Source organism: Acanthochromis polyacanthus, chromosome 7 (genome assembly GCF_021347895.1).
Source record: "Acanthochromis polyacanthus isolate Apoly-LR-REF ecotype Palm Island chromosome 7, KAUST_Apoly_ChrSc, whole genome shotgun sequence".
Classification (NCBI taxonomy): Eukaryota; Metazoa; Chordata; class Actinopteri; family Pomacentridae; genus Acanthochromis; species Acanthochromis polyacanthus.
Window position 1 is genome coordinate 25,842,946 of NC_067119.1, and position 17,620 is coordinate 25,860,565.

The following is a 17,620-nucleotide window of genomic DNA, read 5'->3' on the forward strand; positions in this document are numbered from 1 at the left end:
AGCTTGCTGACTGAGGTTTAGTTCTGTGTTGGTGGTTGTTTCTGTTTTGTCCTTCAGTGGTTGCTGCTACTTTTTCATGTGGCTCTCTGTTGTGCTGCTTGGCCTTCATCTTTTTCATGCCATTAAGTCAGAAAAATCAATACAGGCAGGAACAATGTGGAAGAAGGAGAATGTGTGAGATCAAACTAATTTCTGACAGAAATGTTTGAATTGTCGAATTGTCTGAATAATAGGCGCCCTTCACTTTTTTTATACTTACCAATGTACTTTAATAAAGTTTTGAAAATTTTAAATATGATTTCTTATATATGTACCTAGGGATTTAGAATTACCTAAAGTTTTAAGAAAAGTGATGACACATTCTGTTCATTGTACATTTTTCATAGCAGCTGAATGGCACAGCTCTAATGAATGAGAAATCCAAGGGCAAATATCTCAAGTGAAAGACTTAAATACAATAGAATACAAAGGAATACAAGACATCAATATTATATTAAAACTACACTTTTGCTCTAAAGCAGTGCAAAAGGAAGGAAGTTCAACTATTGTTGTGAACTTCAATGTGTAACTATCATTATGTGAACCAAAAGAGGAAGTTGAAATGCTATATTCAGTTTCCTGTGACCAGAAGGTCATTTGATGTGGGGTGAGAAGCTCTAATACTGGGTACGGCGTACCCTGGGCACAGAGGATAGAAAGCGAAACACCCCGCTGTGCCCTTACCCCCCACTCTGGGCCAAGTGCCCACATGCCCCTCTAGTGTGCTGCTACTGACAGGGAGCCAGGCTGATTATGTGCTCATTACTCCAGCCGAGGAGAGAGAAGGAGAGTGGGAGGGGAGCAGCAGGCTGGCTCCCCAGGCCTGCAGGCTCCCCAGGCCCCAACACTGCACTAATGAGAGCAGGGGGAGCGGATGGGCACTCACAGGGGGCCGAGGATTACTGCCCAGGACCAAGAGGAGCAGGGAGTGAGACCCGAGGAGAGGCGCTGAGGAGACGCCAGTAGGGACTCCTGAAGCAGAGCTGTGCTACATTTGACATTGTTGAATTTTTTGTTGTGGATGGAACCGGTAGGGTTTGCATTATCTGTCGAGACCTGCTCATAGGCGTATTTATATCTTACAGCTTATATGCATGTCAACTGTGTGTAATGTTAGTTTGCTGATGAGGTTCCTGTAGTCTCTGAAGGCCTGCTCAGTCAAGCCCCTCTGCAGATTAAAAAATCATCCATTTGCGAGTCCCCACATGCTGATGAACAATAATATCTCGCATTCCTACCTCTTCCTGTGGAGATCGATGCAATTATTGCTGCAATTGCTTTGACATTTCTGCTAATGTGAGACGAGAAAAATGGCTGTAAAATACAAATCAGAACATCCAGTGGTTTGGAAAGGCTACGGAGAGACCATGTTGTCACCGAGTAGATTGGGTCCATAAGGGCTATATGCTAATCGGAGCCCGCTTTGGCCCGAGATCCTCAATTATTCAACAGACAGGTTTGTTTAGCATTCAGCTGGTATTGCTTTTGGTAGTAGTGGTGGAGGTGGAGGTGGTGAGAGGACCGGGGGAAGAAGGGAGCAAGCTTTTTTATATGAGCATACCACACCCAGCCATGCATATACACACACTTGTGTATATGCATGCACGTCCTGAACCCCCAAAACCTCCATATCAGCTCCTGTGTTCAGAGGGTTGCTTAGTCATGAATAATACATCAAAGGTGCTGCAGGGCCAGGTGATGCAGTATGGGGAACTTGTCAGCCCGTCAGTAGTGACCGAGATGGACCAGAGAGGAGAGGAGAGGAGAGGAGAGGAGAGGAGAGGAGAGGAGAGGAGAGGAGAGGAGAGGAGAGGAGAGGCGAGGTGGCCGTCGTCTCATGCTCATCCTCCACAATGTAGGGATTCACACTCATTAACACGCTGCTGATAATGATGTCAAGGCTGCCTACTTCCCTCACTGAGGTCACTGAGTCACTTGCAGTAATTTGTCCATCAGGCCTGCTCTCTATGTCATTACGGACTATACTGACTCGCACTGTTATTCTGGATTAGAAGGAGGAGTGACTCTATAATGAGGTAGAACTGACCAGAGTGTCCACGGTGCACTCAGTGCTCAAATATGGGGCTGATCTAAACTTGACAGGGCACAAGAATCACACTCTTTGTTTCAATATTGTATTAGTGCCGAGAATAATCAAGGCACGGAGGGACCCGGTCCTGTCAGCGCATCATAAGCCACTTAGTCACTGAATTGTTTAAATGAATTGAAGTGGCGAGGTCTCCAACAGCATTCCGGGGATGCCTTTTGTCTGCCCGCGTGTGTCTGGTGCAATCTGCAACTCTCAGAGCAGTACGACATTTTAAGCAGCGGTATTAAATGAAAAAGATGGCGTTTCTTTTTTTTTTTTTAATTTCTCAAAGCGATACATATACTCGCGTTCGACCCATATTCTTTCAACAGACCTTTGACTGGGAGTCCGGTGAGATTTTTCTCGTTTTGCATTAGGCAGTGAACAACCGGGATCCATCATGAAATCAAAGGCTTTGGGAGGACTGAACTGAATACTGATCTAAGGCCTGCAGTCCTGCTGGGCCGCTGCAGAGACAAGATCCTCTTCAGAAATGCGATAAGGAACAAGTGCTTTGATTCCAGTCAAAGTCTGTAGCCGAACACGCTCAGATTTGGTATTGCAGAGCGAGTTCACGAGTTACACAAGATGCTGTTTATTAGTGTCAGATTTACCAGAAAATGCAACCACATGTCTGTCAATTTACAAATATTTATCACCAGGCTGGATCCCAGTGAGATTTGCCCGTGTTTGTGTCTATATACGCTTTGCTGATTTTGCTGGCTCTTTTAATTTATTTAGTGACCATTGGGGATATTCACTCCCGTAATCCGACGCCACTCCGCGCTGTATTATTCTAACCTAGAATATTACTGCCGTTGACCTTTTCACAGGCGATGACCAGACGTAAAGCACACGTTGTCTGTGATGAATGGGCATAGTTTCGGAGTGGTTGATTTTAAAGACATATGACACGCTCAGTCCCCTCTCACGTCCGCTTCCTGTTGGCGTTGACAAACAAGGCTTGGATTTCTCAGCATGCCAGGCATTCTTTTCACCCTGTCTTTCCTGGAGTTTTGAAAGGCCTCTGAGCCTCCCACCCAGAATCGCCGAGCATAAAGACACACAAAGCTGTGGGGTTATTCAGTTTGTTCTAAGCTCTCTTCCCCATCGGCTGTTTGCCTAGTAATTCAATTCAGATGTGCAGGATCCAAAAACATGTTTGCTTGAATGAAATCCACCCCTCCACCCACATTGACCAAGGACTGTGCTTTTCTTAGCGCCGTTCCAAGTTGGACAGCCAAGCAAGGTACTGCCACCTCGGCCTTTTTAGCTTCAAACCCTCTTTAGAGACAGACATCTTTTCTCTGCTGCAGCTCAGCAACTTTCTGCTGTGTGTGTGTGTGTGTGTGTGTGTGTGTGTGTGTGTGTGTGTGTGTGTGTGTGTGTGTGTGTGTGTGTGTGTGTGTGTGTGTGTGTGTGTGTGTGTGTGTGTGTGTGTGTGTCTGTGTGTGTGTTTTCAAACCTTCCTGTTACTATGTCAAATTGCTCTAAGACCAGTTCTGGGTGTTTTTTTTCTTCCTAGCCGAGAGTTCTGCACCACTGCAGACCTGTTTACAACCAGCACATCCATGTACAGAGCAGGATTTCTGTCTGTCAGTGTAGATACCATCTGCTTTTCCTTCTATCATGTAGGTGTTGTTTATATTTAAAACACGGCTCATGTTCCTTGTGGTTTTCTTATTACACTTTGCTCGTGGATCATGAAACCAGACATACGATGCTGTCATAAGCTACGGGAATATTACCTCTACACATAAACCAAGTCAAAGAAGGCATTGATGCGTCACTGTGTACTTTTAAGTGGAGTTTGAGCCATTAGTCTGGTGTTTCAGTTGTATAAAATTCACATTTTATGCTCTCCAGGGTCTGGAGAGCTTAATTATTTTGAATTAGTTTTTAAAATATGCTGATTTTGATTAATTTAATTTAAAAATGTCACCATTTTAAGAGAGGAATTTACTAGATGAAGTAGCCATGTTTATTTCTAGCGGAGAAGCTGTGGCAGGTATGATACAGGTCAGAATAGCTTTGCATATGTGGAAGCTGCACGCCGCATTTTTTCCTCCGCATTTTGTCGTGCTGCCGAAGCGAAAGGCAGCCCGGAGTTGAAACTAGTGCCTTCAAACTTCGAAATATGTTTAGAGCACACGATTCATGTATTCCAGGATATGAATAATTAATAGGCGTCATTTCAAATTCTCACTGAACTGCTTCCCAAAATGTGTTGGCACCCAGGTCTAGAGGTCTCAAACAACCCTCACAATATAGGGAAAATTCAGGCATATTGTACATGGAGTAGAACAACAAAGCACATCTCAAATATACATGACATGTGGGACCTGGGATTTTAACCCAGTAAGTCAACATTATTTCTGCCATGAAGCTTTATCAAAGCCTTTTCTGTGCGCTGTGAAATTGTGTTTCATCGTTGGCATTGACCTTATGTGCTCTGAGTCTGGAGAAGCTGAAAAAGTCTTGAGCAAAGTGCTCTTAATATAGCCATGTTTAACACCAGTAAATATTTTCCTCACTCCATCTGGAATCAAAGCGTGCTTTAAACATGGGAGAAACCAATTTGCTAAAGATTTAAAAGGAGGAAAAGGTTGGACCTTCCTTTGCAGAAAAAAGAAAAAAGTGGCAGGGAAGAAAAAAAAGCGAAGATTTGGAACAATTCTAAGCAGCGTGAAGCAAGAGAGTGTACAGAAGTCTCAATGCAAACCTTGTTCCCCAGCAGACCACGTTGGAGAGAGACAGAGGTTGAGAAGGGGGTGGGGAGGGATATTGAAGAAAGGTTAGCCTGGAGGAACAAGACTCCTTTCTCCCCTCCCACCCCTTGACCCTCCCATGTGACAAGTTGAGCCAACAAGTGCTCCATTCAGCCAGGCAGCCAGGGGAAATGACTGCTAGGCCGAGCGCTGCCTAATGAAAGTAGAGACGCTGGTTATTATTATTGTTGTCTTCATCTTCCCCGTCGTCACCGTAATGCTGTTTTCAGTGTGCGCTAAGCGTTGTGGTAAACACAAAGAAACACACACTGCATATCAGAGGAAGTTTCATCTGTGGACTCTCTGTTCTTCACCACTTATCTGAAGTTATACAGAATTTTAAGTGGTTTTCCAACATCGGAGTAAACTGCAGTGTGACGTGGCAGCGTAACCCAGCCATAGTGACGGCCGCTGTCAGACAGAATGGGAGATGATGTCGCTACATGTTTATGGTATTCGGTTTACCTAAGCTTGATTGTGTTTGTTTGTGGCTTGCTGGTGCGACTTTTGGACTCGGTGGCACCGTTGTTTTTCTTGTTGGACTGAACAAACAGTTCTCTCCTCAACTAAACGACCGTAATGATCTTGGCATGCGGCTGCAAGCCTTTTTAGTGCTGCTTGGTGCTGGTCCAGATTGCATCACCGGGCCGGTCACACGCACAAACTGTGATGTTTACCATGGAGGGCATTCACACATGATGGCCTGTTTACTCCATGCCTTTAATGGCCAGTAGTGTCATGAACTGCACATTTAAGTTGTGACATGTTTCAGCTACAAACACTCAGAAACAAACACAGAAAGTTAAAGTAGAAAATTTCATAAAATGCCTCATACTATTTTGAATACTTGTTTCTCACCTCCAACTTTGGAACTGTGTGTCTTTTCTTCAGTCCAATAAAGTCCCAGTGGTACAGCATGCCCACCACGTCCACCCGCTGACACCTCTCATCACCTACAGCAATGAACACTTCTCCCCCGGCACGCCACCGTCACACCTCTCTCCAGAGATCCTCGACCCAAAGACAGGTATGATGGACAGACATTGACTCACATCAGTAGAAGTGTAGAAGTATTCTCCATAAAATCTGTAATTTCGAAAGTTAGCGTTAAAAACTGCAGTTTTGTTTTCTCTTACGCAGCTCTGAGGCTTTAGTCAGTTTACATTCATGTCAGTTACAATGGAATCAAAACGCGACTGCAGTGAAACATCCACATAAGCCAGGATTCAGGAACTCTAATGTGCACAAACGCACACTAACAAGCTTGACGGGGTCATGATGTTTTAAGAAGGAAACAATGTCTCTGACACCTTTTTGGCAAAAAATATATTTTAAAAAACGGTTTGCAATTTATTTTGTAAGTTTCTAAGGACTTTTTAATATTTTACCACCTTGAAAACCTCATTGCTATTGAAATCACCAGACTGCATTCACCACAGCTCCTGTGGTTTATGACAAAATTAATTCAGCTACCTTTCAAACTTAAACTCAAGAATTGAATTTTTGGTGAAGAATGAAGAGCATAGTTTAGGTGTTAGCAAATACTTTCAAATTGCAAAATATAATTTTTCTCTATCTCCTGTTGCACCTGCAGGTATTCCTCGGACACCTCACCCATCAGAACTCTCTCCATACTACCCCCTGTCTCCTGGGGCTGTCGGTTCGATTGCTCACCCCCTGAGCTGGCTCATGCCACAGTAAGTTTATTTTTTATTAACTGTGCAATCAGGCAGATGTGTTTTTATTTGAAAAAGTGCAAGTTCAATATCAAAAGCTATCCTCAGTGTTAATGACAAACATCTCAAATCACTTTCTTCCACTTTTGTTTGGCATGTTGCATATTTCCCTGCTATACTTAAAGTCATTATGCTAACTGATTAACTTCAGACAACTACTTGGAGGCAGATAAAATTCAGGGAAGCGCAACCATGCTTTTTTTTTAAGTTCAAGTCAAGCATGAAGACGAGTATTAAAATGACAGCATTTTAGTAATTTTTGTTGAGAGCCGTGTCCCGAGTTTTGTGCTGCACAGTTCAAGTGCAGGTGCGACACTTCACAATAATGACAAATTAAAACATTTCTATTTACCAGGAGAAATTTATGAACATTTATGGGTTTTGCTACGGATCTTATAATCAATTGCAACGGTGCTGTTCCACAAGCAGGGGATTTGAGTTGATGAGTGGAGGATTAGTGCTGGTGGGTTAGCCGTCAGCTGTGTTTGATCCACCTCACACTGGAGCTTTTGCTCACTCCATCTCCCTCCGTCTCCCAGGCAGGGCCAGCACATGTACTCCATCCCTCCGGGGGGATTCCGTCACCCCTATCCAGCGCTAGCGATGAATGCATCCATGTCCAGGTGAGTGGATCATGTTCAGCAACACCCCCACCCTCCCAAAGGGAGACATCTAATATCTGCTGCTTCTATGACATGCTGTAATCACATTTCCCCTCCTTTCTTTGCCTGTCTATTTACCCTGTAACAAAATAAATAGCCGGTGTGCAGTTTTAAACCACCGTTGGACATATCGTTAAATCAATCCAGTTATTTTTAATAGTGGTTGCTTGATATTTTTCAAACCTCACAAATTTTCGATGTAAAGTGAAATTAAATAACCTGCTTCCACTTGGACAAAACATTGCCAGATCGTGGACGGGCAGAGTGATTTTAGGACTACAAAGGGATGTGAGGTCTAAGTCTGTCAGAGACAGCTTCGGCTTGTTAAACAGAGTGAACGCGTTATTGGCATTCAGCACTCCTCTGCTGTCTTTTTTCTCAGAGCTAAACTTCTGTGGTCAAGTCGGTGTTCTGAGCCACTCTACAACACACACACACACACACACACACACATGCACATACGCATGCACGCACACACACCGCAGAGATGAAAGGGCTGAGAATCGATTAGGACAAATCAAAGCTCATCTGAACCTACACGTCCCATCAGACTAAACTCTCTGACCCTCTGTCAAAATTGGAAAGATTTGTAGCGAGCCTTCCGGTGTTAGTATGAGATGAAATATTCAGAGGGGCCTCTGTGATCAATAGCATGTGTAGCTCCATCGTGAGATGAACTCACAACAATCACAACCTACCTCACGGAAGTTTTCACACTATTTAATCCATCACGTTTATCGAATGCCAAATATTGCACCAATCCGCACAATTTTTAGCTTTTAAATAATGTTTAAATGTCTCGAACATTTAGAAACCTGCGTAAAAGAAGCCAGAGTGAATGAGGCTCATGATATATTTTCAACTTAATCTGTTAATCAGATTTAATAAGATATAACTGAAGAGGCCAATAAAAGGTTAAGAATAAATTTGCATGGCAACAATATAGACTGATGCTAATGGGAGCATATTTTTTTCAGAACATTGAGCTTGACTGCATGCCATCACTTGGAGCAGCCTTGAGTTATTCATTGGGGAAAAAGTATGATGTTTACAAAGATAAGTTGGTGTAGGTCTGTTAGCATCAAGGGAATGATATGGAACCTCCTTGTTTATACAGCATCAATTATTAAGTGTATTCAAGAAAAAAAGGGAAAAAGAAACATGATTTGAGAATTTACTCTGCAGTAGAGATATTTTATTAAACTTTATGTATTTTTTACACAGTTTTTCCTTTAGGTAAGAGTTTATATTAATAGTGAAAGTTGGATGATGAGTCAAAAAGAAACACTGGATTTGTAACCTGGACCACATTTGTTGTTGGGTTTGATGGTTAGAAATGATTGGAGAAGGCTGATCATGTAGGTTAATGTTGGGTAGGTTCAACCCGCGTGTACCAAAAGGTGAAGCACATATTATATTCTGCATGTGTTTCTCATGTCAGCCTGTGTAACATGTTAAAACACTTTGAATAGAGGAATTTTCCGATCCAACATTAACTAGAGTGTGAGTGATACAGGGGTATGCAGCTTAAATTCCCCCTTTGTCCACTACAATGCTCCTTTGTATTAACAATTGGAAATTGAGAGAGACACTTTGCAAAGGTGTTCTGTGTGGACGGCTGTCAGAACGCTCTCCATGGTCTGGAACGTGGTAAGGAAAGAGGTTTCAGGTGTCACGGCCATGCTGTCGCCATGGTAACAACACACTCCACTTTTCTCCAGCCATTGGTGAATAAAGGGGCTTTTGAAAAAGTCTTTATTTGAACAAAAAAGCAAGCATGTTACTCATTGTGCGTCTGCATTTAGTCTAGACAGAGGCAGTAGGCACCGCGAGTTTCACCCAGAGGGTAAGGCAGGGCGGTTGTGCGCCAAGTTAGCTGAACCTTTTCTCGTCAAGTTGACAGAGGCTCACTGTTAAAACCCCACTCTTAAAATGTCGCCTTCCTTTCCCAGCTTGGTGTCCAGCCGTTTCTCCCCTCACATGGTGACTCCACCTCCACACAGCCTCCACCAGACTGGCATCCCCCATCCTGCCATCGTCTCCCCGGCCATCAAGCAGGAGCCCAGCAGTGACAACATCAGCCCTTCGATGCACGCGTAAGGACAACGAAAACCGTCAAAAACCTGCTATTGTTGCTGCGTAATCATTCATCTTGTGTGCTAAAATTTACCGGTAATTCGCCGCCGTTCACACTTAATTTTCAATGTTTCGGATTAGCAGGAAGTCCCCCGTTCCTCCCAAGAAAGAAGAGGACAAGAAGCCTCATATCAAGAAGCCTTTGAATGCTTTCATGCTGTATATGAAGGAGATGAGAGCCAAAGTGGTGGCAGAGTGCACTCTGAAGGAGAGTGCTGCCATCAACCAGATCCTTGGAAGACGGGTAAGCAGCACAGACACAAACATGCATGAGAGCTTGTAATTACATACTGTATGTGCGCATGTATTTAACACCTCTTTGACATCTTCTTTGTCCGCAGTGGCATTCCCTGTCAAGAGAGGAACAAGCCAAATACTACGAGCTGGCCAGAAAAGAGAGGCAACTCCACTCCCAGCTGTATCCAGGATGGTCAGCACGCGATAACTACGTGAGTAGCACGTATCGGCTCTCATATCAGTGAGCAGAGGAACAACAGCGTATTTCCCATTAGTTTCAGTAAGATATGAGTGTATCAGTTAATTATAGTAACTGCACTTTTGATCTCATGAAGTGAAACCGTTGAGGCGGTTTGCTTTTACTACGAAAAACACTCTTTAACTGTATTGTTTGATCTGTGCAGGGAAAGCGGAAAAAGAGGAAGAGAGAGAATAAGCCAGACTCAAAACCAGAAGGTAAGAGGCCTGTTCTTCGTGTTATTTGTTTTCTGTTTTCGCAGTTGAGAAGAAGGAATAACTGTAGAAACTTACCTCAAGAGCGTGTTTTTTTTCTTGCAGGCCTAAAGTGTAGCCTGAAACTGCAACTTTATTGGATTAGTTTTGTTCTTAACATGAACGCTATCCCCTCATTAGCACCTACTAACTTCTTTCCCTGCTTCTGTACTTTGACAAGCAGCTTATGAGGTTCAGTGCTAATAGTGGCAGGTATGTCTGCTGTTGTGCAACCATGTGACCACTGTAACTTTCCCAAAATAAGAGAACTCTCCACTCTTCAGTGCACATTTTAGTGTTCATTCTGTGTCATGTTCCTTTTTTTGAATCATACATGCATAACATCTGGATATGCTGTGAACATCCTGTTTCGCTCTCCCTGTCGTAACGTCTTTCCAAGTTGATTTGAAAAATGTCACGTTTCAGAAGTTTCACATCACATTCATTGTTTAAATAATCGCTCGTACACTTCTGTCAGCTGCAGCATTGAGGGACATGAACCAGATACGAATCCAGCAGCTGATCCATAATTCAGCTTCTCCGCTTCTCCCGTTGTTTCCCCCAGACTTCTCGATAAGAACTAAGAAGCAGTGCGTGCAGTACCTGCCCTCGGAGAAGATGTGCGACAGTCCCGCGTCGTCTCACGGAAGCATGCTGGACTCTCCGGCCACCCCCTCTGCAGCGCTGGCCTCCCCCGCCGCTCCCGCCGCCACCCACTCCGAGCAGGCCCAGCCGCTATCGCTCACCACCAAACCGGAGGGACGCATGCACCACCACTTCTCCCTACCTGGGAAGGCCTCTGGATCCACATCCTCCTCTTCCTCCTCCTCTTCCTCCTCCTCTTCCTCCCAACCCAGCATCTCCATCCCCATTGGTACTTCAGGTAGCCAGTCGAACACACCCATCCTCACCCGGCCAATCCCTTTCACCTCTCTGCACCCCTCCATGCTCTCCCCTCCTTCCCCCTTCCACCAGGCAGCCCTTCACTCCCATCATGCCCTGTTCCAGTCGCAGCCCCTCTCCTTGGTTACCAAACCAACTGAATGAATCCGGCAAAAGTCAAAATTCCCACCCCCCCCATTTATTGTGCTGTATATTGCTTCTCTTTTAAAATAGGTATTAGAACAACTTTTTTTCTAAATAATGAAAAGGAAGAAATATTATTGGTCAATATTTGACTGTCTCCTTTTCTACATCTCTCAATGAAAACAAAATGTATTTTTTGTAAAGTTTACTGCAGAACTGGTTTCTTTTTGATGCATTTATCCAATGAACCTCTTGTATAAAAGAACCAATGTACATAAAGTTTCTTTATAAAAGCAAAAAGAAACAAAAACACATTTTCTTTTTAGCCAAAACCTGATTAATGTTAGTATGAAGTTTAAGTCCTAGTACTGGCCAATAATTGCAGCCCCCCCCTTTTCAATTCACGAGTGTGTGCCCCTTCTTTGACATGTTAAATAAACATTTGAAACTGTTTCTTAAAGGAACTGTCTCAGTCTGTCTGTTCGCATTCTATCAGCCCATGTTTTTAACATTTAATAAGGAGGAATTTCTTTTACAAGGTAATGTGGTTAGGATTAATATTCTCATAATAGTGGCAACAGTGCATAACAAATTCATATTAGCCTTTTGTAGGTGTTGCAAATGTAGATTAATGAGCAGAGCAATTTCATTACAGCCACACAGAAATTGAAAAAGGCCATCACACACTTGTCATTTTTTAATGCTTGCATTCTGCTTTAGTTTTCTGTACGTAGCATCTTTATAAAAACCTTGCTGATGATGGCAAAGACTTTAATGTTTCATAAAGCACAATTAGGCTAACCACGCTGGAAAATGAGTGCCTGAAACAAGGCAGCAATAAATTTCAGGCTCCAAATAAATACAAATAAAAAAAATAATAGACATCTGCTCCATCTTGGAGTACAGCATCCCACAACAATGACAAAAAAGCAGGTCAGCCCCATCCCAGCACAGCGAACCCTGCTCGGGTTCCCTGTTCCTTTTGCACTTTTACTGCATCTTTATTCACCGTTTGGCACACTGCTTAGGCTTTAATTAACTCAGAGGTAATGGGATGGAGCCCTAGGGACCTCATTAGGCATTTCAATTAGTGAAAAATACACAAGGTAGGTTACAGTTTTTGGTGGCTGTGGAGATGAGGAGTAGTGCCAGGGATGGACCAGTTCTGTTGGAGCGGAGGGGGACTACTGGCCTGGACGAGAGCACTGATAAACCCCCAACTACTGGAGACAAGATCTTATACAGGGAGATCTACAGAGCTGGCAAATGCTACTTTTCAATATTTAGTATATACATAATATAAATTAAGATGAATGGAACAGTAGATCAACAGAGCAGTCTTTGTTAGCTGATTTACAACATGTACAGTAGATGCTCCTTAAATGATCCTGTCAGGGAGCTACGTGTGACTGGGATGGAACTGAGGCAAAGCAATTATTTATCATCCATTTGCTGTTTAATTGTGACAGAATCAGAGGTCATTGTGACAAAAATTACCTCTAATTCAGACAGAACCCTAAAAGTGCAGACAGGTGGACTGACTCGGTTTCCGTAGAGGCACCAAACTGTCAAGTCTTCCCTGCCCTGTTTTAAGCAATCATTAGCCATAATAAGTCTTTGCTTGTTTGCCGTTCTATCTTACATCATTCCAGGCACAAACCACACCGTCTCCGGTGCCTCGGCTGCCTGCTCTGAGCCACTTCACCAATCCATCAGTGAAATTACAGGTAATGAGTTGTCAAAACAGCCAGCGAATCTGTCTCCTCAAGGCCATACATCCACTGCAATGTTCAATCCTCCTAAGACAATACCCCTATTAAGAAACTCAGTCCCCATGTGAATCACTTCAAATGCATTTCCATACCTGCGCCTGCTCAATTTTATCCTGTAATAGTTTTACTCAAGTGAAGAAAATCCTAGGAAAGCCGGTAGAAAACGACTGTTCCAGCAGTCTTTATTTATTCAAGCACAAAATCGGTTTGAAATTAAATAAAAGCAGTGTGCAATGTGCAATGTTTATCTCTAATAACGTATCTGGATGCTGCTCCGCTCAACATCTGCCATGTAAGCACGAGGTCAGATTTAATACATGTTAATTTTTGCTCATTAAATTCTTCCAATCTCTTGCCAAGGTTCTTTTCGGGCCTTCCTTTGATCTTGAATTTATTCCAGGTTAACTATTTGATAGTTCACATGCGTAGTATCGCTCCCAGATCTGTTATTCGAGGAGTCACCTCAATTATATATATATATATATATATATATATATATATATATATTAAAAAAATCTGAATCATTAAGCCCAAATCCGCACAATAAATATTGACACAGACGCCATTGTGTTCAGATTAACAACCACATAATCAGAAAAAGGTTGATCCTATGTCTGCCATTCACTCTGTGACCTTATATTCCCAATAATAACAGGATGCGGTGCTCGTGTCACACGTGGTTTCCCAAAGTGATATTAATTGATTGTTTCTGTAACATTCACCGAGCTTAGCCAGACTCAGCTGGTGCCTTTGTGAAGGCAGGTATGGCTGACTGTGAGCTTAAGAACCTCCTTAATGTATTATTCATACCCATTTGACCTTAAAGATGGAAATGCAAATGGGTGTCAAGAATGAGAGGGATCATCGGACTTTTCAAATGTCAAATAGCCTGGCACAATTAAGACATATTCATTACAAGAGCCCACAGGTCTCCCACATCCAGCTGGGATGTAAAACACCTCCAATTAACATTTAGATCATTATCTCGTCTCCAAAGCCGCAGCGCAACCTCCAATTGTAATGTCTAAAATGCTGCTGGAGTAATCATAGTGAAAGACTGTGAGGTTTAGTGACTTCACTTAATGGTGTTTGTTCAAAACTCTTTCATAGCCTTCAAGGCTGTTATGGGATGATTGATACGGCTTTGTTTTGGAACTGCTTACAATGACAGAGAAAGTAATCTGGTGCTTTTGTCTTTTTTATTTTCAATTGCACTGCATATCACTACTGCCATCTGCTGATAAGGTCGAATACTGACACAAGATGTGAAGGAAATATCTGCACTTCACCTGTGGGTGGCAGCAGTGACACAAATTTTACTTCCTCCACTCCCACTCTGGTGGATCATTATGAAAAAAAGACATTTTTCATAAAAGTAAATTTAACTTTTAAATCTTCATTAGAACAGCATCTGGTCAGAAGAATATAGTGGGAGGTTTAATAACAATTGGAGGATGTCAGCCTCCCCTACAGGAGGGTCTGTCTGTGAGTCTGGAACAAATATTTATGTCTCCCTTTGTTTTCACGTACCAGTCAACTGATGCAGATCTGGAAATCCTAGCCCTTCTATACCATTGATTTACAGACACAAGCTGCTCAACTAAGCTGCAAAAATGCCTCATTTTACTCATACTTGAGGTTCCTTAAAAACTTACACATAGCTAAATGTGCAGGCGTGTGTGAAGGAAATGACAAATACTGAAAAAGGGAAGGAGACGCTTTGCATCTTCACTGTTTTAATGACCCATACGTAGAGCATTTTAACAACACGTGGAGACAATGTGAGCTGCCATAGGGCAAGGAAAAGTATTACTTTAAGGGTAACTGTTGACAGTCTAGCCGTTAGGAATTACAGACAGGTGAACTGTACTTTCCATTTCAGGTCTCATGCCCACTTGGAGCGGTCATCATGACAATTACTCCTATCAGTTCCTCATTTGTGCCTGAAAACCACAATAACAAGGATTTATAGTGCACCCAGGATAAGGACTAGTCTCCCAATTCACATTAAATCCTGCCCCGTCATTGACAGTTCAAAATCAGAACTGAAGAAGCTGCCCTGCTCATGTCCACTCGTACTTTCTTTCATCGTTTTGTATCAGTTTTATTTCATAGTTTGACAGTTTTCACGTATTTCTATTAAAGGCTTCTGTGATTCTAGTCACCTCCTTGGTGCATTTCTATAAACTATTTCATGGTATCGGCTTTGTGTCTTCTCTCTCTCATACTTCGTTCTTCATCCGTTCTCTCCCTTTACTTTCCTGCAGGCGTCCATTCCGGTACTTCCACATCTGCAGGTCCCACCAACCTGTCCAGCGTTATGTCATCATGTTAATTGTTTGTCGCTGTTTTCCTTTGATCTCTCCCCTTGACCCTCACCTTAACCGGTTGAGGCAGATGACTGTCCTCCCTGAACCTTGTTCTGCCAGAGGTCACTTTCTGTTTAAAGGAAACTGTCACAAATATGCTTCCACGTAGAAATTCCTTTGATTCTTTGAGTTCTTCCTTTCTTCACTGTAGGTTCCTAACAAGCAACCTGTTAGACCTATTTTGACCTTAACTTTGAAGCTAATCAGTATAATTTGTCGTAAATATAAAATATATTTGTATGCTATACAAACTTTTAAGGCACACTTGTAATGTGAAAAAAGAAATTTGCTGTACCAACTTAAATGAACTGCGTCAATTGGCAACATGAAGCTGAATTGGGGTTTTCCAAAATAAGTTAGCAAATTATTGCACTGATTTAAATTAAATCACTTACTGAAAGTTAATTTTAATGAAAATCATCTTTAAAATTTATGTTTTTTCAACTTCAGCATTTGCTTTTCCAACACATGAAATATAAAGGCCGACTTTGCCACTAGACTTACCTTTTCTTTACTCTGCAAACAATGCCACTTGAGTTGCAGCAGAAAAAAATGAATGAAACATGGATGTTATGATGCTTGATACAGAATGCTAAAGAAGTATTGAACCTGTTTTTAATTTTTTTATTTTACATTTTTGCTGAAACTAGAATAGCAATGTAAAAGGACATAATGTTATTCAATTCACAAAAGCAAATTGCATTAATTAAAGCAGAAACATTCAGAAATGTACTTTACTTGAAATACACTTCTTACAACGTACTGGAAATCACTTTTTCTCAATGGGTGTTGTTTTAAATGCGCTATACACATGACTAAGATTTGACTTAATCTGTCTTGTCAAACTTGTTCCCATTTGAGGGTCAACCATACACCTTTACGTAGATTTAGGGGCACCTAATAATGGGACTGACTTTAATGCATTAAGTACTAAAAAAAATTAACAACTTCACTTATATAAGACTTTTCAAAAACAAATTGGAAGCTGCTTTGCAATGAAACAAATGTCAAATTAGACCAATCTGGAAAACAAATTTACAAAAAATAAGTAAGATCCTAAGCATGCAATATAACAAGATGAAATAGCTAAATCAAATTATTATTATTATTATTATTATTATTAATAAAGTACAGTTGGTCTGTCAAAGTTCCCTCAAGTAAAGAGGGTTGTGATGTGGAAACAAGTGTAAATACTGGAATCAAGACCCTATAGTGTCAGTTTTGGTGTGATTAAACCCTGCAAAAGATTCTTACGATACTACTTTACCTGGTTTAAACTGAAATCAAGGCTGAGATTTCGCAGTATTGTTCCCTATTAATCAAGCAGATAATCTGTGATGCATACAAAGATGTTGTCTCCAGTTTCATCGATTGCTCTAACAAGTACGCACACATCAACAAAAATCCACAGACTGTATAAGGGTCAATATATAATTGTGGGAATTTTTGTAACATAGTTGACAGGTATCATAGTTGACATTTTTGCTGATTTCAATCCTAAAGTCAACATGGCCACCTATAACCAAACACCACATGGCATTTTTAGAGAAAGTTTCTTCCAAAATATTATATAATATTATATAATGAACTGAGTGAAATTGAAAGTAATTTATTAGGATATTGTAGTAAACTTGTTGACATGCGACGAATCCACACTTGACACACAATACTTTATATTAAAAAAACTCAGAAAGTCTTGGAGTCTTTCCAGTCTTTTATTCAGGAGGAAATGACATCATGGGGAGCAGGTCATGTAATCTGGAATAAATATACTTCTTGGAGAGGTGTTTTGTAATGGGTAACTTGGTTGAAAGTGATTTCAGGGACACAGATACAATTTGTTATTTTCCATGTAAAATTTAATATATTGGCAAAAAGGAAATATCTGTCATGATTATCTCAACCTAATGAAAAGAACACAATCAAAATTATTTTGAAAAAGCTCATTTTATTATTGTTTAGCCAAATAGAAGGTGGTTTTTATTAAATTGTTATTTAATACGGTTATTTAGTTGACATTTAGTGATATCCAGTCATTTTTTATTATATAAGCAATTGTTTTCATAATAAATTATCATGGAATTTGTAAAGACATGATCATAATGAACATATAAAACATTATTATTTTTTTTACTTTTAATAAAAGTGTATGCAAAATATATCCCATGGTCCCTCAATTATATACTGACCCATAAAAATATTTTTTCACAGATTTATGCGTGTAATGTAAACTCTCCACCTGTAGGGGGTAGCAGGGCTCCCTCTCTGTGTTTACATGCGCAGAAGAAGAACAG

The 17,620-nt window shown here is 41.4% G+C and overlaps 1 protein-coding gene across 3 annotated transcripts in view; it reads left to right on the forward strand.

Annotated features, from left to right (window-relative positions):
* Positions 1-11,645, forward strand: part of tcf7l1b (transcription factor 7 like 1b) — a 33,165-nt gene extending 21,520 nt beyond the window's left edge. Inside the window, exons 5-13 of one of the 3 annotated variants that reach the window (XM_022197739.2) lie at positions 5,788-5,923; positions 6,491-6,593; positions 7,172-7,255; positions 9,247-9,390; positions 9,512-9,674; positions 9,772-9,879; positions 10,072-10,123; positions 10,344-10,372; positions 10,725-10,848. In XM_022197739.2, the coding sequence (XP_022053431.1) occupies positions 5,788-5,923; positions 6,491-6,593; positions 7,172-7,255; positions 9,247-9,390; positions 9,512-9,674; positions 9,772-9,879; positions 10,072-10,123; positions 10,344-10,363 (810 nt within the window). In that variant the 3' untranslated portion in view covers positions 10,364-10,372; positions 10,725-10,848. Of the gene's footprint in view, positions 1-5,787; positions 5,924-6,490; positions 6,594-7,171; positions 7,256-9,246; positions 9,391-9,511; positions 9,675-9,771; positions 9,880-10,071; positions 10,124-10,343; positions 10,373-10,724 lie in introns of all 3 variants that reach the window. The other 2 variants (XM_022197737.2, XM_022197738.2) reach the window with 2 other exon arrangements.
* Positions 11,646-17,620: the final 5,975 nt, after the last annotated feature.